Source organism: Lagopus leucura, unplaced genomic scaffold (genome assembly GCF_019238085.1).
Source record: "Lagopus leucura isolate 7727_CA_CO unplaced genomic scaffold, USGS_WTPT01 Super-Scaffold_741, whole genome shotgun sequence".
In the NCBI taxonomy this organism is placed as follows: Eukaryota; Metazoa; Chordata; class Aves; order Galliformes; family Phasianidae; genus Lagopus; species Lagopus leucura.
This window is the reverse complement of record NW_024962256.1, coordinates 10487-34789: the sequence shown is the minus strand read 5'-3', so window position 1 is coordinate 34789 and position 24303 is coordinate 10487. Positions and strand designations below refer to the sequence as shown.

At 50.5% G+C, this 24303-nt stretch overlaps 1 protein-coding gene across 2 annotated transcripts in view; it reads left to right on the top strand.

The window, feature by feature from the left end:
* SLF2 (SMC5-SMC6 complex localization factor 2) overlaps window positions 1-11210 on the top strand; it is a 28067-nt gene extending 16857 nt beyond the window's left edge. Inside the window, exons 13-20 of one of the 2 annotated variants that reach the window (XM_042863757.1) lie at window positions 298-474; window positions 1009-1106; window positions 1770-1857; window positions 2371-2484; window positions 2945-3022; window positions 6261-6347; window positions 7662-7730; window positions 8533-11210. In XM_042863757.1, the coding sequence (XP_042719691.1) occupies window positions 298-474; window positions 1009-1106; window positions 1770-1857; window positions 2371-2484; window positions 2945-3022; window positions 6261-6347; window positions 7662-7730; window positions 8533-8568 (747 nt within the window). In that variant the 3' untranslated portion in view covers window positions 8569-11210. Of the gene's footprint in view, window positions 1-297; window positions 475-1008; window positions 1107-1769; window positions 1858-2352; window positions 2485-2944; window positions 3023-6260; window positions 6348-7661; window positions 7731-8532 lie in introns of both variants that reach the window. The other variant, XM_042863756.1, reaches the window with a different exon arrangement.
* Window positions 11211-24303: the final 13093 nt, after the last annotated feature.

The window sequence follows — 24303 nt, the reverse complement described above, 5'->3', positions numbered from 1 at the left end:
GTTTTTTATTTGCAAGCAAAAACCCTGCTACCTTAATTTAGCTTTGAGCACGGTCCTTGGAGTAGATAAAACCCTAGCATAGCATCTAGCTTCATGTTCAGCAGGTGATCCTTCAGGAGCTGCTTGGGGGGGGAATAGAATGCAGGCAATTACTAGGAGATAAGCTCTGGATACATAAGTGTTACAGTGACAAGTTGTTGCTTGAAGGAAATTTTAACATGATGGTGCAAAACTTAAGTTCTCATTACCCTTTAATAGAACCTAATTTCAGATTTTAATGTTATTTTTGTTTTTAAGTTTTTAGACTTCTGCACAACAGTAATTCAAGATGGATATACAGATCAAGAAATATTGCTGCTGCTTCTGTTGCTTTTTAAAATAAGCTTGGACAAACAGCTAAAGCAAGTCTCTTTAATAGATTTCCAGTGCCTTCTCACAAAGCTTTTAATAAGTATTAAAGACTGGGATACAAAGGTAACTTTGGAGTTCATTTTCTGGTATTAAGTTTATGGAAGTGCAATTTAATTTTTAAGAAGCTTGTTTCAATTTTTTTTTTTTTTGTTCCTTGGCATAGTAGAAAAGAACTGCTTGACAATGTAACGTGAACAAACTGAGGGCTTTTTAGCTCTGTGGGATTTGGGAGGTGATTGGTCATACTGGGAGAGTGTTTGCCCAGTAACACTCTGCCTGTCTCTTCTGCATGGGGCTGTTGTACTGAGCTGGCAGTGATTTGGGTGAATACTGGTTAAAGATAGCTGTTTGACAATGAAGCCAATGATTGCAGGGAGCAAAAGCAACCTGATCACAGCCTACTGCAAAATGCTCTTTAGCAGGCAGTGGGAGTCTCTTCATGGGCATCATCTCTTGCTAGCCCCATTCTTGTTAACATCTATGCTGTGTATTTTGCTTGGGAGCAGATGTGTATTTCTTAGCAAATAAAACAAACACCTGCTGTATGCACAACTCAGTAATCTGGGGATTTTTTGAATTGTTTTTGTTCTTTTGCAGATGCCTGAGCTCTGCCTGGGGGTGAGCGAACTCTCCAGTCAGCACCATAATCTGCTGTGGCTGGTTCAGCTGGTGCCCAGCTGGATAACACGTGGAAGGTAATGGCACTACAACAGCTGATTTCTTTGTGTAAACCCAAAGCCTGAGAAATGCAGTAGCTGTTACAGAAGTGGTGGTTCAGGTTGTTTTTCTTAATACTTCAAAACAAGCAAAAAGCCTAAACACCAAGCAAGCAAAAGCAACGCTGAACCAAGTATTTGGGTTTTCTTGTATGTTTCGGTTGTTGTATGTGCAGTTTTTGTTTGAATATCGTTTCTTTATCGCCTCTTCTGTGAAAAAGGGTTGTTTTCCATTTCATGGACTGCAGACTTCCTGGTGCTTTATAGTAGAAAAACGATTGACAGCTTCAGATTCAAACATCTATCACCGTTTTTGTCTGAGTGACCAAAAGTTAAATGTTCTTTGGATGATGTATCCGATTTTTTGTGTCAGTCTGTTATGAGTTCTGTGTGCTGAAATAAATATTGTAGTGTACCTGAGAGATGACAGTGACTTTGCCCCTTGCTTTCGGACTTGGAGGCAAGTATGTAGTAGTATTATGCGTGAAAAGCTGCATTGAGGCAAGAATGTTTATGTCATAATGGCCTCCTTTCTAGGTTAGTAACATTCTGTAATGTAGCTTTGCTAGGCTTTGTAGCAGCAGTGAATGTGAGATGTTACCTGGGAAATGAGTTTTAAAAAATCCCCTACTTGTTTTTCAGGGAAGTAAGGCGGCGCCTGAGCCTTGTGATAATTGCAAAGCTGCTTAACAAAAAGCACACGAGGATACCTGATGACTGTGACAAGCAGGTACTGCACGTCTGGGTGTAGAAAGCATCCATGTTGTTGTTGTTGTGCTCGAATGTACTTTGTGTGGTACCATAGGCCTAGTTTCCTGTTCAGAATGGCCTGTCACTGACTTTTGTTTAGATTACTAACAGAAGTGTTTGCACATGTGTAACCAGTATATTCTGCACTTCAAGTGCTATGTTACTTATGTGCCTAAGTGTTCACTTTGAACACTGAAAGAAGAGCAGACTTCTCTTCAGTGCTCCTCTTACATATCTGTGTGGAGTCACTTTGTTTTCATAGGAGGGATCTGCTGGTGAGGATGTGAACACTTTAGAAACATGTAAACACTTTGGCAGTTCTTGACTATTCATAAACCAGAGCTTAAAAGCATCAATGTTAATTAAGTCCCTGCTATAGATGTTCTTGTCTTAGATGATATGATAGTGGTGCTCTGTTTCACGTTCTCCATTGCCAGTAAAACAATCCCACTTGTAAATGCACGTGTATCTATAGATGTCTCTTCTGCATCAGTATCTGGTGTACATGAAGCCTTCTAATCTGCTAGAGAAGATGAGAAAAGATGAGCAGCAGAATGTCAGTGAAGAACACATTAAAGAACACATTAATACAGAGCTGGAACAGGAGGTATGTAGCCAACAGGATTTTTTTTTTTTTTTTTGCATTTGTGTTTTTTACACCTGCAATTTTGAAAACAAATCTTTTATTGTAAACTAATTTAGGAAGACTTCCATTCAGCTGAAAATTCAGAATTGGTTTGGTTATTTGAGACTATGAAATGTATTAGCAAGTATTTTGGTCTGGATGTAGGTGATGGGGAAAATGATGCCAAATGTGAATTTAATTTTCTGTAACTGAAGGCCCAGAAAGCTTTGTGGGCTGGCTAGGTAACTTACAACAGCATAATGCTGTTTTTAAATGTTATATATGAATGTATTACTTCCAATTATTTAGGAACAAAAAAGTCTGTCCTCTTATTTGTTTGTTGAGGGTGCCACTGAAGTCATGACACCAAATTATTAAAGCAGTGAGGATGCTCTGTGTTAAGATGGTTTTGGCTGCTACAGCTCTGTTTGTTTCTCTACAGGTATATTACCTCATCTACATCCTGCTCCATCTGGTCAGTGAAGCTAGTTTCTTTGACACTGTAAATGCTGACCAAAGGGTGAGTAACTTCAGTGACCAGGTCTTTAGATTTTGATATACTAATTATCATTAATAAACTTCTGCTCAGAGGCAAAGCAAATGCAGAAGGGCTTTTCTCTGCAGTAAATGCAAAGAAAAACTTCTGCGTTTTTCCAAGTGGAATTATGGAAAAAGAGAAGGCTGTAGATCAACAGATGTGTTATTTTTCACAGAATGAATGGAGATTAATACAGATTCTCAGAACTTCAGTGGACCTGTGTGAATTTTATTGTGAAGCTGAAATTTTTCAATCTAGAAGAAAAACACTTTGAAAATGCGTAAACCTCGATGAGGTTTAACAAAAGCAAGTGTAGAGTCTTGCATCTGGGGAGGAATAATTCCATGCACCAGTACAGGTTGGGGGATGAGCTGCTGGAGGGGAGCTCTGCGGAAAGGGACCTGGGTGTCCTGGTGGACGACAGGTTGGCCATGAGCCAGCAGTGTGCCCTTGTGGCCAAAAAGGCCAATGGCTTACTGGGGTGCATTAAAAAGAGCGTGGCCAGCAGGTCAAAGGAGGTGATCCTCCCCCTCTACTCTGCCCTGGTAAGGCCTCATCTGGAGTACTGTGTCCAGTTCTGGGCTCCCCAGTACAAAAAAGACAGGGATCTCTTGGAAAGAGTCCAGCGGAGGGCCACGAAGATGGTGAAGGGCCTGGAGCATTTCTCCTATGAGGAAAGGCTGAGTGAACTGGGTCTGTTCAGCCTTGAGAAAAGGAGACTGAGAGGGGACCTGATCCAGGTCTATAAATATCTAAGGTGTGGGGGGCAGAATGGCGAGGCCGGACTCTTTTCAGTGGTGAGTGGAGACAGGACAAGGGGAAACGGCCGGAAACTGCAGCGTCGGAAGTTCTGCACAAACATGCGCAAGAACTTCTTTACAGTGAGGTGACGGAGCACTGGAACAGGCTGCCCAGGGAGGTGGTGGAGTCTCCTTCTCTGGAGATGTTCAAGACCTGCCTGGATGCCGACCTGTGCGACCTGCTGTAGGGAACCTGCTTTGGCAGGGGGGTTGGACTCGATGATTTCTGGAGGTCCCTTCCAACCCCTACAATTCTGTGATTCTGTGAAAATAACCAGTAGAATATGCTGAAACATAACAGCTGTGTTGGGGTGCAGTTGTGTGGCAAGTGAAGGCTAGGACTGTATCTCTTCTGCTCTCTGTAGCAATATTTCCCTTCTTGCAAAGAGTGAATATCTGTTAACCAAGACCTTCTGTTTGGCCTTCTGGTAGTCTCGAGTCCAATTTCTGCAAGCATTTGCTGTGAGTTGCTTGCTTCATGGTGTTTGTGTAAGTCTTCTGTCCCATTGAACACTCCTGGCTCTTAAGAAATGTCATATGATCTTGTGAAGATGCTGGTAAAGCATTATGTTTGCTTACATTTTACGGAGTCGTGGAATGGTTTAGTGACCGCTGGAGGTCATCTGATCCAACCACTCTGTTCAAGCAGTGCTGCCTAGAACAGGTTGCCTAACACTGTGGCCAGACAGCTTTTGAATATCTCCAAAGGGTGAAGCTGCCTAACCTTTCCTGCAACCAGTTTGAGTACTCAGCCACCTCCACAGTGAAGTGTTTTCTCATATTCAAATGAAACCTCCTGTGTTTCAGTTTGTGCCTCATCGCCTCCGTCACAGGAGCCTCTATTTTAAAACAGCCTCTTTGCAGCCTCCCATCAGACATTTTTAGACATTGATAAGATCTCCCTGAACCTTCTCGTTAGGCTGAACAGTCCCAACTCCTCCAGCCTTTTCTCAAAGTAGAGGTGTTGTAGCCCCTTAATCGCTTTGGTGGCCTTTCATTGCACTCTCTGCAGTGTCTCTCTGTGTTGACTGGGCACCGTGCTGCAGGGAGGGAAGGATCACCTCTCTCAGCCTTCTGGCTGATGTCCTGCTGCTCAGTCTTTCTGACAAGCAGGCAGGTGGTTGGAGTCCCCTTTTAGGATCAAAGCCTGTGAATGTGAAGCTGCTCTTCTGTCTGTAGAGGGCCTCATCTGCTTGTTCTTCCCAGTCAGGTGGCCTGCAGCAGGTACTGCTGTAATGTCACCTTTAACTTTCCTCTCTTTAATTCCAAGCCATAAGATCTCAGTGGAGTCTTTATCCATCCTCAGGCAGCTGCTTTTACTCATAGAGAGCATCACACCCTTGTCTTCCCATCCTGTCTCCCCCTGAAGGCCGTAGGGCTTCAGTTTCCTACTCGATTGCAGAGAGGTGGTTGTGTGCTGTAATATGAAGTCAAACCACCTTTGGTATAGAGAAAACTTGTATTGCAGTGACCTTCTGGAATTTGATCTTTATAACTGCCTTCCTGAAGATTTATGACAGGGATTTAAAATTCAGTTAAAAAACAAAACAAAAATCAAAAACCCTGCAGCTATATACACAAACCACTTGCATTTCTGAATTTCTTGATGAAGAAATAGTCTGTTCTTGAATGTGAGATGTGGGGTGGAATTGGACAGTAGCTGGATATTATGCAGGTTGGACATTGAATGGAATTGTTATTGTCATTTCAGTTATACTCACCTTGCAGTTGGATGGGGTGAACTGTCACTGAGGCACCTGAAAATGTTTATAAGTGGAATTTCATTGCATCTCACTTAGTGCAGCTGCTTTGCAGCAGGTCAGTGAGAGACTGAGAGCAGGAATTTTATCGTGAAATTCAGAACATCAGATCTTGGAGCTGTTACTGGGGATGGTGGAGTTACAAAACTGTTATTAAAGCCATCAGGAGCATAGAGAGAAGTATTAAGATCAGTGCTTAAACCCTGTGTGTGTTTTACCTTCTCAGCTAATTCCTATGGACTGCCAAAGGAAGCTACCTGAATTGTGGTTACTGAAGAGGTTATTTGCAGCTGTTGTAACTTCAAAACCTTTTTCCATCAGTGAAAGACCTGAATTGTATTTTTCTTGCTACTTTGGGAACAGAGGGGATTTACAGATTAGCTAGTAGGAGCTTCAACATTTGTGATGTGTAGCTGTGTTCTAATGAATCTTTACAATTGCTTATTTAAGCTCATAGAACTTTTAAGTCAGGTGCATATCAACAGCTGGTACAGGATCTTGTAGTCTTGTTTTCTTTCTTCTTCCCCCTTCTTCCTAGTTTAGAGAAAAGTTCAGATTAAAGCATGTATTTTTTCACATTGAAAGAAATATTTGAAGTAAATATTCTAGTTTCAACATGGCCATTTAAATAGCCATACTCTTTTTTTTATCTTTATTTAGCAACACTTACTGAAGTTTTGTAGTACCTTGGATAAGCACATAAAATGTGATATTAGGGAAGATGCGAGGCTGTTCTATCGAACAAAGGTAAGACCCCTTTTCTTGTTACTTTTGTTTGGTCTTTTCTAGTGCTGTTCCCTCCTCTCAACACTGGAAGTTCCAAGACTTCCTCGTGGATTTATTTTTCCTGGTTTTGCTGTCTGTCTGTACGCATAAATGCAGATCTGTTTTAATGCACTGAAAATACTCTTTGCTAACAACAGGATGCTGGCAACACTAAGATGTGAGCTTGTCTTCCTCTTAGGAAGGCATCTCAACTTTCAGACAACAGAGTTGCTCCTTTTCTCTCCCGTGGCAACCTCTGATAACTGACAGGAATCAGTCTTGTACTTTCAGGAATGGAGGCAATATGCAAAGCTGGATACAGAGAGCAGAAGAAACCAGCCAGACTGTCTTGTGTGTCCTTTATTTTCAAAGTAGTTAAGTTAGTTGTTAAAACGTTGTGTATTTATGCCAACACTGTATGTGGTGTAGCATCAAGCTTGGCTAATTGTCTTTCATTTGCTTTGTGGCATGTAGCTTGCTAATGGTAGTCCTAACTCTGACTTTCGTGCTCTGCATGCTGTCATAGCAAGCTGAATCTCAGCGTTGAAAAGCATCGCCTTCTTCAGCTTTATGTCAGATGTTTGCAGTTGTGTTCATAACTCTCAAAAAGGCTGTGGGTTTTTTATTCAGCCAGGTGGGTTAGAGCATGGATCCTGTCAATGAGTTAATGAATCTTGCCTTGAATTTTTGAATCTCAGTTCCCTATTCTGTTTGTTTTCCTTGCACTGGGAGAGGATAACCTTGCTCTGTTTTTCCTTATTGCTACTTCTATTTTTTCACTGTAGCACTGCAGCAGCTACCAGAAGAGACCACTGTGCTGGGTTTTACATTGAATGCAGAGCAAATCTCAGCTCTTGTATTTCACACCTGCTTGTGGTTGGCTCTGAGGAGGAAAAAAAAAAAGAACAAAAAAACAACACCACACCAGGTTTCTGTATAAGGAATTCATTTTGGAATCGTGGTGCTGCATTCTTGGCTTCTGTGATTGCATTGTCAGGCACCTTTTCTAGTTAGAAACAAGCCCCATGTCACAAACCTAACTGAACAGAGGCTGAGAGAGTTTTTGGAGGCCAGAGGCTTGTGTGGTGACAGACACTAAACATGGAAAATCACGTGTTTGTGTAGATACCTGAGTTGGGGATGTCGTTGGAATGCAGGTGGTGATGCTCTCTGCCTGTTGTCAAACTGTTTCCTCCCAGAAAGCCTCCAGCGTTGGATTTTTGGTTTGGGTGGTGGCGATTGTAATTTGTGACTTTTCTTAACAGAAAGGCTAAACTAATCACTCTGAATTTGCAGGTGAAAGACTTAGTTGCTAGGATATACGGCAGATGGCAAGATCTGATACAAAACAGCCGGCTTACTCAGGTAACGTGAGGAAACATTCCTGTTTGTTTTCGTATTGCAGAGCCGTTTATATTTAGTTAAAACTCCGTCTTTGCTCGCTTGGGTATAACAGAGATATCACCTGGATCCTCAAAAGTGCTGTTCTCACCAATGGCTTATGTAACACCCTGAAGTGCTGACACTGAGTCAAGTTGCAGGGCCTGTCTCTTATTACAGTCATTAGCAGATGCTTCAGAAGGGACTTTTGAGTGGGGCAGGAATGCAGCGAGGCACTTCCTGCTGTTGTCTGGCAGTTTGACTTGGAGGCTACTCCAATCCAGTGCTCTAAGCACATCTGTTTAACAGCTCTTGATGAACATAGCCCCTCCAATCTGTCTAATTCTGTGCAATGATTAGGAAAACCCTTTAATACTTTGTAATCTGGTGAATTTCTAACAGGAAGTTTGAATTACATGTATATGCTTAGTACTGATTTCAATTAAAAACTGTAATTAACGTTTGTCTCTAAAGCATATTTGATCAGTCAAAGCAGTATTCAGAAAAAGACCTCACTTGTAGTATCTAAGGTTTCCTGCTACAGGAAGGGAAGTGAATTAGGTGGCAGATGTGGTTGCAGAAGTTACTTAGCAGATGATGGAAGCTGGTAAAGATACAGCTCTTAGAGACATTTGGATTTGATTCACGTATGGGGATGGTGTTTCCAAGTAACACTGTAGGGATTTGCAAACTGATGTGATCTTACACTAAGCAGTTGCCTGCTCTCCTCCTTACTTCAATGTTTGTTGGTTTGTTTTGAGTTTTCTATTTTGTTTCTACTCTTCAGGGAAAGCTACATGACTTCTGGGAGCCAGATTCATGAGATCTTGCCTAGATCAGGAAAATAACAGCAAAAAAAACCAACCTGAAACCGAGGAATGTACAGAAGGAATGGAGCTTCACCTTGATCAGAATGCAAGAATTGCTGGCCGCCTGAATTAGAACCTGAGCTTGGTTTAAGCAAATACAAAAAACACAGTGATCCAATTTGATTGGCATTGCTTTTACTGTGAACACTGTGGCACTTCTGAAAGTGGGTGAACTGAAGCAGCAGCTATTTCTGTAGCTCTGTCTAGATGGAATTTTATCGTGTTGAAAGTTGAAGGAAGCTTTATTTCCGCTGTTAATTGTGACACGTCTTTGGAAACTGTGTGTATTGGTTTTCTATAACCTACAAGTATTGCTTTGGGATGGCTGGAAAAGAACTGCCCTGTGATGTGAAATGAGTCTAGAAACAGTATTATACCTTCTCTGTTGTAAGCAGGTGAGGAAGTTCTTCACTACTGATCTGAATAGCAGAGCTGCCCACACATCTTGGTCTGCAAAGCAAGATTAATTGGTCTGACCATCCAGTGTCTCTAAATAATAAAATGGCAGTGATGTGTGCACAAGTGATGGGGTGTTTTGTTCACTTGAGGGTGGAGACAGCTGAAGAGAGGCTGTGCCCATACAATGTAAGTGGATGCTGCTTTGCTCTGTTGTCTTCTAACAAAGAACAAAGCAGAACTTAATACAAATAACAAAATAGCATTTGCTGTTACTGCAGTGCATTTGTTTTAACTTCCTCATCTTCAGATGTTATTTATGCAGTGAATGTGACAGCACAGGAAGTGATTTTGTAAGATCCTATTGTAAATAAGCTCTCCTTACACGAGTGGCCTTGTGCTACTCTTTAAAGAAAAATCCCTTTAAGCACTTTCTCTAAATGGAGAAAATGCTGTTCCTAAAATATCAAGTCTGAGGATTTGAGGAGAGGTGGCCGGTGCATGTGAACGTTAACTGAAAGCTGTATGAGTAGTGAATTCCTTTGTGCAAAGTCTTGCTGCATACAGAGCGTGAGCTCAGAGCTCCGTGGGCTGTTTGCAGGAATGAGAGGAAGATGTGATCCCTGTGTGTGTGCTTTCCGTGTGAATGCTGTAATTTAAACGTACTCTGTGGGCTCTGTGGTGTGTGTGTGTGTGAACAGGAAGTTACAGTGGGTAAAATACCAAATGGGAAATCCAGATTTTTTAAATACTGCTACGTTTGTGTTTTATAGTACTGTTTCCTTTTAATTTGTGTAGATTGACCTATCTTCTCCTGTACAGTAAACTTCCTACCGCTTGACAGGAATGTAAAGTAAGGTTAACGTTAAAGTTAAATCTGAAGTCTGCATGTTGTGTGTAAAGGAGCTGCTGTGAGTGGGCCGCAGGCTCCAGGGAGGGGGTTCTGTTGGGGAATCGGTGTTTTGTCTTGCCTTTCAAATGTAGGCGAAGTCTGCAGTCTCTGCACCCTTCACAGGACTGTTAACTTCTCTTTGTCTCGGTGAGTGTTACATCGTTATCTGAGGAGAGAAAGAAGTCCCTTTTTTAATCCCAGCGTGTCTCTTCGGAATCGGTTGAATCTACCTCAATGGAATCTCCGACAACAGAACTGTCTGAGGCTGAAAGTAGGAATGGTGTGTCGGTATACAGGTATGCACTGCCCTCCTCTGCTCTGCCCAGCGCTCCCTGTGCGACAACATTCCATCTGGTTGCAGTTGCTTCTTATGTTTGAATATATTGGATGTGATTTTATTAATGTTCCTATCTTTTTCTCACTAATGTTGTATACGGTTTTTAAAAGTACGCTTACTTTAACGTGTATATATTTTCTTACCATGTAAAATTGAATTTGTGGTCCTGTATATTTTGGAGAAGGAAAGGGGTGAGATTCAGATTGGCGTCTTTCTTTGTTCCTCGTGTTGCAGTTTGGAGCGCTTGAAAGTGCTGGGGATGTTTTTGTGTACAAAATAACCACTTTGTTACTTACTTTTATTCAGTAGACCAGTGAGAAAATAAAACCAGACTTTTCTAATCCGATGTCTGTGCACAAAGTCACCACATCAACCGCTGTGCAGAAATACGGCTGCAGGTCCTATTTGGGTCTTCCTGCAGTGCTTAGGTTCACAGCCGATTAGCTTACTATAAATGGAGAAAGTCTTGGAGTAATTCTTAGCTCTGCCAGTTCTGTGTTTTCATGCTTCATGCCTGTGTATACATTCGGGCTTTTTCCCCCTCCTTCTTGTCTGGACTTCCTTCCATCTGTCTGTAGCTGAGTTCCAACCCTTGGTTGCTCCTTCTGGACTTTGGTTGAATTGGAGCTCGTCAGTACCCTGGCAGAAGTGGAACCAAAGCATTGCTGCAGTGTCTTGAATGGGGCTGCTGAGCTGAGTGCTGCTCCAGGGCTGCGAGGAACGGCCCAGCAAACCTGCTGCCGTCTTGTTTCACCCAGCCAGAAGTTACATGCATTGAAAAAAGCTGTTTGCACTCTACAGGTCTTAACTGCTTTGGTTGTCTTCAGATGTACATTTTTGCACTGAGGTTTATCTTTTGATATTATGTTGGTTGTACTAAGAACCATGTTATCTTGTCTCATGGGCAATTGGGTGTACTTCATTGCAGTAATCACAGATAAAAAACAATTAAAAGTGGACTATAAAATATACATTTGTGACTTTGATTTTTTTTCTTTTTTTTTTTTTTTTTCTCCTGACAAGCCTCTCCATGGCTTTAAAAAGAAGAAACCTGCCTGCAAAGCTATTTGCACATCTTGTGTCCTCCCAGGGCTGTTGTGAAACTTGGTAATGGAAGGGGATTTCAGCAGTGCTGAACGGCCTGCAGGCAGGGCTGGCTGGAGGGCAGTGGCATGCGGATGCATCATTGATGCAGTGGCTGCAGGAGCTCTCTGAAGTCCCCAAAGCCTGGAGTTGAGCTGAGAACACCTCTGGGAAAAGGTGATGAACAAACACACTGCTCTAAATGGCAGAGCAGCTGGGGAGATGGCTGCCTGATAGGATGGGAGAGGTGATATTTACACGTGGAAGACCTTTGTCTCATGAGGGATGGATACTGCGGTGGTAGCTTTCTGAGCACAGGCAGGTGAGCTCTGCCTGCAGCCACGGGGCTGTGCCTGCCCTTGTGCTGCAGCACTGCACTCACCAGCTGAGCCTCCAGAGGGAGGCTTGGGCTGATGCTTCCAGGCACTGGGCTGAGAGGGGATTCTGCAGGACGCAGTACTTGAGGGTGTGACATTGCAGTGCTCACCTACGTTTGTTCTACGTGATTCCTGGGCTGAGTTGGGGTGTTCCTGTTTTTTTTTTTTGTTGTTGTGTTTTTGTTTTTTTTTTTTTCAGTAGTTGTGCAAGTTTGGTGTTTCATTATTTTTTTCTCTACTGGAAAGGGCAACTGAGGCTGTTTGCTGGAGGCAGCCCTCCCATTCCTTCTGCAAACTCATTCCATGGGCTTACAAACCCTTCCAGCCCAAAGTTCCCTGGTGGGAGCCACCCTGCCGTGCCAGAGGGGCCCGCTGGGTTATTGCTTGGCCTGCTCGAGGGAAAAGGCTCCTGGGATCGACTCGGTGCAGGGAGCCAGCCCGCAGCGCAGCAAGGCGGTGTGCAGGGCGTGCAGGAGCCTGCACGGTGCGAGCCGGCCGCGGGGCTGCTGGGGGGCAGGGCCGGGCCACGCTTATGGAGCACGGCGTGGATAAGGGGCTGCCCGGAGGTCAGGCGGCCGCGGACGGCTTTAGCTCGTGCCTTGTGGTTTATATTATCCGAATGCTCTCAGTGACGTTCGGATTGCGATTCTTCCCGTCTTCCCCTGGGCTGCCAAATGCCTTGATGTTCTGCCTCGTGGATGTTTTGCCGGCTTAACTGATGGGGCCCCTCCTTATCTGGTGTTGAAAAGGACTTTCCGTGCTGGGGAACGGCCCGGGCTGCTGCTGGGAAGGCTCCTAGGGAAAGTAAATTCCTCGAAGGGCTGGTCTTTAGCAGGCGCTTTTAGTTCTGTCTGACTTCTTTCAGCCGGCATTTCTTCGTCTTTGTAGTCCGGAATTTGAAAGGGAACGCTTTACCTGCTATCAGAAGCGGCGCTGGGTGGTGAGAGAGGGAAAACATCCCCGTCTGCCTGCCTTGATCCTTTGCCGTGGGTGCTGAAAGCGAGTCCCCGCGCCTGCTGTGAGCGCTGCCTGTCGAGATGTGTTTCCAGGTGGGCTTTAAGCAGCATTCAGCTGCTCTTGCAGCTCTCTGCGCGTCTTCCTCAGGCCGGTGAGCAGCACCTCATCTCCTCCAGCCTCCCCGCCCCCTCCCGGCTCCCTGCAGGGAGGTAACGGGGGAGGAGGTGGCGGCTCAGCTGGAATCCTTCCTGTGTCCGTCATCGGGGCGGCCCAGGCTCTGCCACCGGCCCGGGGCTGCCTGAGGTGGCTTACCCCATGTGATGTGGGGAGGAGGGCTCCTGGCCGTAGCAAATGGGGCCACTGGCACACACCCTTTTCCCCGTGCTTTCCTTTGGGCTGACGCTCAGTGCTGCAGCTGCTAGAAGCCGGGTGAGCAACGCTCCTTTCGTCCTGCAGGGTAAATAAGATCTCTGCTGCTTTGGGACTGCTGGGTGAGGGTTCTTCACCAGGGTTGTGACTGCTGGGGACAGCTGAAAGGCTCCAGGGCTTTGCCACTTAATTCCAGCTCTTTTCTCAAAGTCTGCTTAGAGATGGAGGTCCTGGCTGCTGCAGCTCAGTAGCATGAGGTCCATCTCCTCCTAGCTGACCGGAATAAAAATAACAGCTTAAGGCTGGCAGGCCCGGTGCTGGGGAGAGGAAGGCTAGGCCGTAAGTTTGGTGCTCTCTTCACGCTGCAGGCTTTAAAAAGGCAGCATAAATCATGCGGGGCAGCTGTGGGCTCCTCAGGCTCACAGAACTGATCTGCATGCTGGAAACTGAATCCACTTGCTTTGCCCTACACCCAGCCAGAGGGAGGCCTGGCAGGTGTTGCTCACCCAGTTGCTGTGTCGCATATCGCTTCTCTTATGCAGCCGTGGAGCACTGCCTGCCTCCCCTGTGTACTAACCTATTTTGTCAGCATTTGGGCTCCTACATTGTTATGGTAAAGTTTGCACAGCTCAACGTGTTTTTCATTCCAGTTGATTTTCTCTTCCTATCAGCCCATTTTTTTTTCCTTTGCCCTCATTCTGTTTTTCCCCGCAGTACGCGGCTGCTGTTTGCTGAGAAACTGTGTCAGCCTTCCTCGTAATTAAGAGCCTGGCAGGAGCGAGCGCAGCGGCCATTCTGGAGATGTCACCTCTGGCACAGAGCTGACCGTAAGCTGGGGATGCGGGGTGGTGCAGGGGAACCCACCAGGAGCCCAGCACAGAGCAGTAAGTAACCCCCATCCCTCACAGCTGGGGCGCTCCAGCTGCCCATGTCCTCTCATTGAGCAGCTCCAGCTGCGTCAGAGCCAAGGTTACAGCCTTGTCTGGGTTCAGCCCTCTGGGATGGAGCCCGTGTGCGTGTATAGGGGAGGAACAAAGCAAGCTGCTATCGGCTGCCGGCTGCATCTCATCGGCTGGGAAATAGATAATAGTTGTGATGTTGGAAAGTGAGATGGATGGAGAGCTCTCTAGTCAAATGGCCTGAAAATGGGTGAATAGAGTGAAGTTACTCAGTGCTGCTCTGTAATTTGGCTTCAGACTCTGTAGTTCTTTTATTAGCACAGAGGCTCAAAGCCTCAAACGGAGATGGTGGAGCTGGGGATCTTCTTGCCTCAGGATGTTGTGGAGGCTGAAAGCAGAGATGTTCAAAAAATGTTTTAATGGCAGAAAAATCCATCAGGCTCTGTGAAGTGAAAGCGGCCATCCCTGGCTGAGATCTTCCAAGCTGTATCCTGGAGGGTGTGGGACGGGGACTCAATCCCATCTCCCACCCCATCCGATAGATGATGTCGGCTAGCAGAGAAGCAGAAACAAAGGAATGTGAGGCTGGATTTTAAATCTTGTCCATGTGATACCTTCGGGACAGAATTCGGTATTTCCCTCTATAGCTGCTGTGTCGGGTTTGCCTCTTGGGGGCAACCTCGGCCTGCTCCAGCCTTGGCAAAGACAAAAGGGAGTTAATGCGCTGGGGAGGGGATGACTCACTGCGTCTCTCCCTGGCTTTGCTTTATCAGATAATTTTTGGCAATCGATGCAGTTATTTGCTGAAGGGGTTTAAGGGAAGCTGTCTAGGTTGGCCCGCTCTCTGCTTTTCAGAAATGACCCAGTTGCTTCTTGAAGGTCCCAACCTTGCAATCTTTCGAAGTTTGTGCTGCCTCGCTGTCCTTCGGAGAGTGTGGCATGAGAGGACTGCTGCTCTGCAGCTCCGGGCTAATGAGCAGCACATAAATCCGCTCGTGTAAGATTTACAGCGCTCTCCCGCTGCGCTTTTGCCAGGGATCCCTTGGGCAATCGCTAATCCTATCAGCGCTGTGGTTACTCTGACTTGTATGTAGGGGAGATAGCAAACTTATTGCTCCAGCTCCGCTGGAGTCTCGAGTTTGTGAGCAGACGTGCCACACAAACCCTGTCCGTAAATAACCATTTACATTTATTTAAAGGGCGTTGAGGTATATGGTGGAATAAAAGGAGTATTATTCATGCTTCGTGCTGCGGTTCCTAATGGGGCTTAGCACGCTGATATGACCTACAAAGCTTGTTGTTTCGTGCCCGCAGTGCTCTGATGTTCTTCCTACCCCGAGGGTCAGAAATGACGAGAATAAACGATGGTGACGGGTGTCTGGCAGATCCCCGCTCCCTCGCCTTGGAAGTGTCCTTGCAGGGAGCTGCTGGTGACATTGCCTGGCAGGCAGGGGGACGCTGCTTGCTCGGCCGGTCACGCGATGTGCACGGAGCGGCCTTGGCGTGCCGTACAAAATCGATGCCTCCTATATGCATAGCAATGCATCCGTGGTCGGCTTTCTTTCCCCTGAAGTGCAGCGGGAGGGCTGGCCGGGCCACCCGTGTGCGATGGCTGCGAGAAGCCCCGGTGTCACAGGCTGCATGCAGCCCCACAGCCCCCAGCACCTCGGTGCAGCCCAGGAGCTGCGGGTGCCCAGAGCTGCGTGCTCAGGCTGCTGGGCTGAGTCAGTCGTGCTGGGACAGCGGCCCGGCTCCGGCCAGCCGGCTGCTCATTAACCCAGCCCTGCGGTGTGCGCTTTGCTGGCTTTGACACTGGCTTTAATAGCTCCCTCTTCTTCTCTTTTCTTTTTTTTTTTTCCTTGTTGTTTATAAAGGTAAATTAGCTGTATGGATATGCATGGACATGAATCAAAGGAATTCAGCTGACTCTTAAGAAGCTCCATTTACACCGTCATGTAATAGGAGATGTGCTAGAACACCAGGATGTGATGAATGCTGCCCAGTCCATAAACACCTTAGGACAAAGGCTGTTTGTGAGTGAGGCATTTCGGTGTAACTTCCCAAAATCTGACTGCGTAGGGGGAAATCCGTCAGGCTTTGGAATACATTAACTTGGTTGAGCAGCAGAGGTAGTAGTGAGATGCAGACCAAAGGCTGCAGAAAAATTGCACTGAGCTGCAAAGCCTATGCTTGAGAAGTTGCATATCCACACGGCACGTGCCCAAGGCTCCTCTGACATCCCTTCCAATGGTTACCCCAGAGCTTTAACAAACAGCACTCAGCAGGTATGGCTGCCATCTTCCTCAGATGGAAGCAAAATTCACCACGTCACAGAGGCTGGGCTGCTTTTGAGATGCATGCTGATAGATGTGTTGTTTGGAGGGAGATGTTTCCATGGCAGAGCATCACCCTCAGCGGGGCTGTGATCCTTGGGACGATCCTGTGCACTCACAGCATCGCTCTGGAGGAGCGAGGGAGCTGCGGGTTGTGCGGGAAGGCCTGAGCTCAGCCTTTGCCAGTCCTCTGACTTGGAAAGAAAACTAAAACCAGAGGCGAGACTGAAATAGCTCATTTTGTCTCAGCAGACAAATACTTGCTTTGAGCATCATTGTCACTCAGTCTAAATTACTTTTAAATGTTGCTTGGGATTGGGCAGCCTTTCTCAGCCGCTCACTGTGCAGCACCCCACTGGGGCAGTGCCTGTAAGGCCGAGCACTCGGATATCACAGTGATTCTTCCTGACGTCCACTTGGCTTCATTTTCTGACCCATGATTCCCCACCGAGGAGATGTCTCGGCTACATCCCAGCTGCACGCCCCTCCTCAACAAAGGCTCTGTGCCCAGAGGAGGCCGGGAGCCATGGGAGGGTGGATGGATGGTCGTATTGGGGATGGAGAGGTGAAGCTGCAGGCAAGAGGAGCTGAGAGCCCGACCGGCTCTGAATGGCAGCTGACGTTACCATAGGGCTGGAGGGATTTTAGCACCTGATTTGTTGCCCCTACCTCTTGTTTCACAGGAGCCTTGTCATGCACGGCACGGACAGGCGCCACTTGCAGTGCAGTCCCCCCAGGGCACTCTGCTTTCGACACAGCCACGCAGCTCTCCCAGCTCTGCCGGCTCCCTGCTGCGCCTTCCTGAAGGCAGCCTTGCAGCCGCCCTCCTCCCCATCTCTGCAGCGCTTCTCTAGCAGATGTATTTTTAAATCCCAGCTCATAAATTTTGGAAGCTCCTCTCCTTCCCCCACCCCCTCGCCCCTATCAAAGTGTCAGAGGCGAAGAAAAACCGTGAGAGTGATGTACGCGCTCAGCTTCGGCTGCCAGCGCTTGCAGGTTATTTACGGTGCTGCCGAGGCTGCTGCTTAAATCGTGTGCATGGCAGCAGCCTGGGCTCCGTGTGCAGGACGGAGAGGTCGCAGCCCTTCAGTTGGCAGTGTGTGGCTGCGTCCCTGCCATCGCTGCTCGTCCCTGGAGTGTTTCTGCTCCCTCCTGTCCCACTGCTGCTGACCTGCCCTTGCCGTGTGCTGTCTGTCCATCCGGACCGGCTGGGAAGGCTTCCCCTGCCTTTCCCTGGGGCAGCAGGGCAGGGGAGGGCAGGCGGAGGCTGCCGTGACTCAGCTGCTGCTCCCTGCAGCCAACCGGCACCTGGGCAAAGCATCCCCATTTCCACTTGTAAACGTCGGCACCGGCTGGGGGGAGTGTGGCATCCAATTGTGCAGGGGTTGGGGGCAGTGACATGCGCTGCTGAACGGAGTCAGGGAAAAGTCTCATCCATAAAAGAAACTGAGCCCTAAGTGCCCACTGGAGCCGCAGCAGCAAGGGCTGGCCATGCCCCTGGCTTCTGGCACATTACAACTTTCTCAGACAAATCCTGCAATTGTAATTTTCCTTGCTGGCTCCCGGCCCCAAGGAACGGTGGTTCGGAAACTTTGCTCAACACTTCAATGGAAGAGGATCCTGTGCCTTTCATGCTCTGCGCCTACTGGAGCATTCATCCCAGGGCCGATGCGCTTGGCGGGGCTCACAAGAACTGTGCCGGGTCAGGATGACCTGAGCACCAATGGCTCCGTGTGTCCAGCTCTGTGCTGTGCCTGGTGGGATGCAGGGGAGCTGGGGGAGTGCTGCTGCCTTTCCTGTGATGGGTTCATCCAGAACCAAGGGGCTCTTTCTGCACCCCTTTCAGTACAGGCTTGGGGACTCGAGCTGGTGGGCACCATGCTGGATTAGCATGGATTTCACAGGGTGCTCCCAGCACGAGGAGGTTTTGTAACTGGCGGCACCGAGCCAAATCCCTGCAATGGGGCTGCATCTTGCTGCTCTCGCTTGGAGCAAAGGGGGAGCAGCACCAGGAGCAGCCCAGCCTCCCCACCAAGTGCTTTCTGACCAAAGGCAGCAAACTGGGGGCAGCCTAGAGCACCCTGTGTGCCAAGGGCAGCGGCACTCTCCACGTTGTGAGATGATCCCAACAGTAAATGGAGCACTGTGGCTGTGTTCTTGTTAGTGGTGTCACTTGGGATGGGGGTGTGGTGTGATGTGGAAGCCATCACTGTGCTGGCTGGGTGTCAGAGGGGCAAAGCAGGCTGCAGGCAGGCTCACTGGGAACCAGCCAGGTGTTCTGAGTGGCACAAAGGGCAATTACGGAGCAGCCAGGCTGGGCTGGACAGCTGGGCACTGCAGCGGCTCCTCTTCTTCCTCCCCACCCGGCTGCACTGCGCCGCAGGGCTGGAGCAGAACTGCACTGTGTTGGGCCCCCGGCTCCGGCTGCAGCCCCAGGAAGGCTTCACATGGCAGGCAAGGCCCAGCGTCTGCACCAGCAGGGCCCTCCATTGCTCCGGAGAATCTCATGGGGGCAGCAGAGCAAGCGGAAGCTCTGAAAATAGATCTGTTTCCAGCTGCCGATGACTCGCGTTAATTAATTAAAGCCTCGCAAGCTCAGGCCTGTAAATAGGCAGTGTGGAGCACACCGCGCTCAGCTTGCTCTTTGCTCATGCACTAATTACCCCACTCCAAGGCCAGGAGCTAGCACAGCCTGAATTTGGGCTTGGGGCCACGTGGGCGGACAGGAGTGCTGCTGCGGGACAGGACGGGATGGGATGGGACCTGGGGAGAAAGGGGTTGAACCATGGCTGGTGCTTGCAAACAGCTCTCCTGTGCCCATCCTTGTACCAGGAAGGCAATTGCAGGCAGCAGAGCCTCCTTGACCTCCCCATAGGGACGGCTGGCATGCAGGTGGCTTCCCCCCTGCCATGCCACAGTGGAGTCAGGATGCAACCCAGGGGACCACACGCTCTGAATTCTCCATCCCAAAAAAGCTGTGTGGGCAGCGCTGCTGCCCTGCTGTGCTCTGGGTCTGGTTGGCTGTGCCAGGCAGGGCTGCAGTGAACCCGGTGCGCAGGTGTCAGTCTTCCATGGGGTGGGCAGGAGGCAAGGCGAGGTGTGGAGGAGAAGTGAGGACGGGAGGAAATGGCAATGAGCCGCTGGAGCGTGCAGGCGTGGCGGGAGAGCGGCCAGCAGCCTGGGGAGAGGGCAGTGCGCTGGGAGCGGTGCTGCACGGCTCTGCCAACACGGCAGGGAGGCACAGCACCCACCTCCCGCTCCAGCCGGCTTCCCAGTGCCCTAGATGCGACCTGCAGATTGCATGCCGCGCTTGAGCTTCGCGTCTTAGTGACGGATGAGGAAGGAGGGCTCAGCCACGTGGGGCAGAGGAGGCTCCGAGGGGCTCAGCACTCCCAGCACGCCCCACGCACAGGGTGCCAACACCTCCAGGGCAGCACACCAGGGGATCTTTGGCTGCAAGCTGGCTGTGGTGCGACGAGGCTGTGCTGTTGTTTCCCCCATTGAGGACTTTGCCCTCACACAGCTCGAGGCCGGGCGCGGTGCCCAGCTGGGCGTGTAGGCTCCTGCACCTGGCTGCTGGCCGTGCTCCAGGCACCCACCCACCGGGTTCGGGGACCGGGGTGGCCTCAAGCCGGGGTGCTGCGGGACTTGGAGGGCACTCCCGCCGCTCCGCGATCCGGCCCCCGCAGCACCGCAGGTCCGTGGCCCTCACAGACCCGGGGCGGAGCGCGGCGCGCAGGGCGGCCGGCAGGGGGCGCCGTAGTGCGGGCGGCGCGGCACGGCCCACGGCGGGGCCGCGCACAGCGACCTGCGGAGGGCAGCTCAGCCAGCGCCGCGCCGCGCCGGGCGGAACCGGACCGAGCCGAGCCGCAGGCAAGCGCCGGGGAGATGGGATCGGGGCCAGCTACCGGTGGGGTGCGGGGTTCGGGTACTGGATTTGGGGCTTTGGATCCGCAGACGAGGTGCTGCGTGCCCCAGCGTAGGGTGCGAGTGCTGAGCACGGGGTGCTGGCTCATCACCGGGCAGGATTTGGGGTGCTGGGTGCGGGCGCCGGGTGCGCTGGCTGCGAGTGTCGGGTCTGGCACTGCGTGCACAGGTACGGTCCGGTGCCGGGTCCGGTGCCGGTGCGGTTCTGTGCGCCGGGCCGGGCTGCGGAGAGGCTTCGGGACGGAGGTGATCGGGGGTCGGGGGGCGCTGGGAGCGGTGCCGGCGGCAGCAGGGCCCGGGGCAGGATGGAGGCGGGGGACACCTGGCGGGGATTTTGGGGTGACCACAGCTGCGGGGGAGGAAGGGACGTGCGGGTCTGGTGGCGGTGCAGCCCATCCTCCCGGCCCGTTCCGCTCAGGGTTTGGGGCTGCGCCGCTGGAGCTCGGGGACGCCCCGAGCAAGGGGGGTTGCATCGTGCCGGGGACTGTGCTTGTGCCGGGGCAGTGCATTGCGCCCTGCTCCCGCTCCTACTGGGGCTCGCCCCGCCCGCAGCCCAGGTGGGCCCGCGGCTCCTCCATCCCGGAGCCTGAGGCGGGGGTGGGGGACGCGGCAGGGATCCGGTGGTGCCAAGGCACCGTCTGTGAAGACAAAGAGGCTGCCCAAAATGGACGAGGAGCACAGCCTCCCCCAGAGGCAGGGATCTGTTGCTGTGAGTGATGCCCGCTGCCGGCCCCCTCTGTGGCTGCGGCCCCCACCCCGACGGTCGTGGTGACGCTGCCGCCGCCCCCCATGGGATGTGCCCGACGGGTACGGGGCAGAGCTGCCCCCGCCGTGCTGCGATCCCTATCAGCGCTTTGTTTTTGTGTTGCAACCGGAGGGGAAAGAAAAACACAAAATCAGTGCCAACCCTTTCAGCTCCCACGAGCGAGGGCTGCGCGGCTTTTCCTCCCCCCACCTCCAACGTCCATCTGTTGGAACCTTTCCCTGCTTTCCCCGCCAGGAATACCGGCAGTGAATTTGGGGTGAGGGCAGCCAGGTGGCTGCAGCAGGAGGAAGGTGAGGTTTTGGGGCACCTTTGGTACCGTGCTCTGGCTGGGCTCAGCCCTATTGCTGCTCCCCTGGGGACTGAGGATCACTCCATCTCACCGCTGCCAAACCCATGCAAATCCACCCGGCTCTGATGTGAGCGTGGCTGCATGCAAACCACATCAGGAAAGGCCGAGTCCCACACTTGTGGGGTGTACAGGAGTGGGATGCAGACTTAAAGAGCATCAGCTGCAGTTTGACCCCAAAGCTGGAGTTGTTTTGGAGGGAAACTGGAACAAACAAGACGAGGTCGTTAAGCTGGAACCAATAAGAGCGCTGCCATCATCTAGTTTTGCTGGACTTTGGGGAAAAAGAAATAAGGAAACAGTTTATCTTTGGAATAAATAAAGCATAAAGGAACAGGCGTGCAGGGAGCGCCCGCAGCCCCATGGGCCGGGGCCCCTCTTCCCGTATCTTACAGCCATGGGAGTAGTGCCTGAAACCTGAGCACCAGGGAGAACCCCTATGGCAAAACTCCGAGCAAATCCCGTGGTGACCAATGGCCCAGCAAGATGGAGCGCAGTGCGTCCATGGGGATGAGCAAATGGGCCCGAGTTTGTCCCAAACCCCAAATCTGAGCGAAGCTGCACCGGCAGCTGCTGGCTCTGCAGCATCCCTTTAAATTTAGGGTTGAGGCTTTGAGTTGGGTTGTTTTTTTTTCATTTTTAATTGTTCCTGGGGGTTTAATTCTAAAATTATTCTCCTGCTTCTGCTGTAGAAGCAGTGTGCTCTGACCACAAATCCTTTTAAGGCTGAGCTGCACAATGAGCCACAGCGTGCAAGAGAACCGGCACGGGAACCTCTGCTGGGAGCTCTGCTGGGCACAGAAGGCTGTATGCCTGTCTGTCTGTCCATCTGGCCACGCAGTCTTGTTTTGCCACAGCAGGGAAAAAAAAAAAACGCAGAGAAACTGTTTGCTTTTTTTTCCGGTGGAGATTTTCCCAGCACTGCCTGCCTCTCCCTCCCAATAGAAATGTGGGGCTGGGGCAGCGATGCTGAGGATGGAGGAGGTGGGATGTGGAGATGGCTCATCCCTGTGATGCCCCCAGGAAGATGGAGGTCCAGCACCTCGCATCCTCATCCCCCCCTGTGTGCTGGTGGGGGGAGCTCGGCACCCACTGCGGTGTCTCAGCACACTTCTCAGTTCCTGTTTGGCTCCCATGGCGCTCTCCCTCTGCTGCGCCCACATCCCAAATTTGGGGAAAGGAGAAGCATCGCGTGAGCCGCGCTATCTCGTGCATCTCCTGGGAAGCGCCTCGGGGTCGAGCAGGGTTTTGTTTAAAGAGCAAAAATAAACGCAGAGCGGTGCTGGTGGAGGTCACGGCGCTCCTTCCCTCCCCGGCCCAGCACCCAGCGCATCACAGATCCCCTTTTCCCGGAGGACTTTTGCCAAGTTGGCGTTTTTCTTGCTGCTGTCGGCAAAGTCCTGTCTGGCTGAGGAATGGATTGCCTCCTGCCCTGGGTCGCAGCCGCAGGCGTGTGGGAATGGGGCTGGGTGTCCCTGCTGCGCCCCGTTTGGGGCCGTTTGCTGGCGCTGCACCCAGGGATGTTTTATGATCTGCTGCAGCAGAGGCATGGGAGGGCTGTAAGTTGGGGAAAAGCTGCAGAAAGTTGCCTGGCAACCCTCATCCCACCTCTGCTCGCTGGGTACCGCGGGATCTCGCAGGATTTCGCTGCCTTTCCAAAACCGAGGGCTGCTGGAGCTGCATGACCCTAAATGAGGATTGTCATTTTGCTTGGCTTTCCCTCATCTCCCTGCCTCCCTAAGCCCATAGCTGTGTGGCTCAGGTGCATGCACAGCTTTGCAGAGCGCGGCTTAGGGATGCTGATGGCCGGGGGAGCTCTGGGTGCTCCCCAGCTCATCCAATGCTCTGGTTTCAGACTGGGAGCAGTGTGGGGAGTGGACATGGAGTGCCCAGGTCACCGTGGCATGGAGAGCACAGCAGTACTCTGATCTGAGTTGGACTAGGGATGCTTTCATTTTCCTCCTGCTCCTTCCCCCATTCTGTAGGTATTAAAAAAAAAAAAACAAAACTAAAAAAAAAAAAACCACGCACAAAAATAAATAAATGGAAAAGAGAAGCTCAGAGCAGCTCTTTCCTTCGGGTAAAACATTAACGAGCTCTTGGAGCGAGCTGCTTCATTTCCTTCAGGACAAAGTTGATCTGACGTGGGGGTGAAGGAGCCTTCGTACATGGGCGCAGCCGCTGGGCTCGAACGGCACAGCGTGCCCAGCCCCAGCACTGCCTGGGCTCTCCCGGGTAAAGTCCGGCGGCGGTGTGACGAGGGCAGGGTGTGCACGCAGGAGGTGCGGTCCATGTGTGTGGCCGTGCTGTGTTTGTTCCCGGTGGTGTTTGGGCTGTGCTGAGCTCGTAGCGCTGAGATGTGACATGGGCAGGAGATGCTGTGCGCCTGCTTGCTCGCTTCTGTGCCCTGCTGGTTTCCTGTTGTTTCCCTTCTCCCTCCCCTCTGCCCAAAGCCCGGAGTGGTATTTGCTTTAGGGAATCCGTCTGCAGCAGGCGTGTTTGAACAGCTTCGCTGGAGGGCCAGGTATTTGGTGTATATATATAAAAAAGCCCTAAGCAAACAGGTTAATGCCAGCTGCTTTGCGGGGAGGTCTCCTGTGTGGAGATATCCTATGGTCTCTGTCCTCAGCAGGCAGCTATGGGGTGCTGGGATCCCCATCCTCATCTCCCCCACGTCTCCCCATCCTCCTGTCACAGTTTCAGTCCCTGAGGACGTTGGTGTCCCCGTGTGGCCACTCAGCTCCATGCCTCCCTGTGGTGGTTTCTTAGCCAGGATTTGCTTCTTGGCTGGGAGCTGAAGATGCTGAGCTTCAAGGCAGCTGTTGATAAAAGGGAAACTGAAATATAGTGGAAAAACACTGGGGGGAAAAGAACACAGTCTTGCTTGAAAACACATGGTGGAGATACCAAGTGACTTTGTATTGCCTTTGCTTTACCCTGTGCTGCATGTGCCTGGAGCACCCCCCCCCCAGCCCTCTGTCCTCAGCAGTCAGCTCTCTACACATTT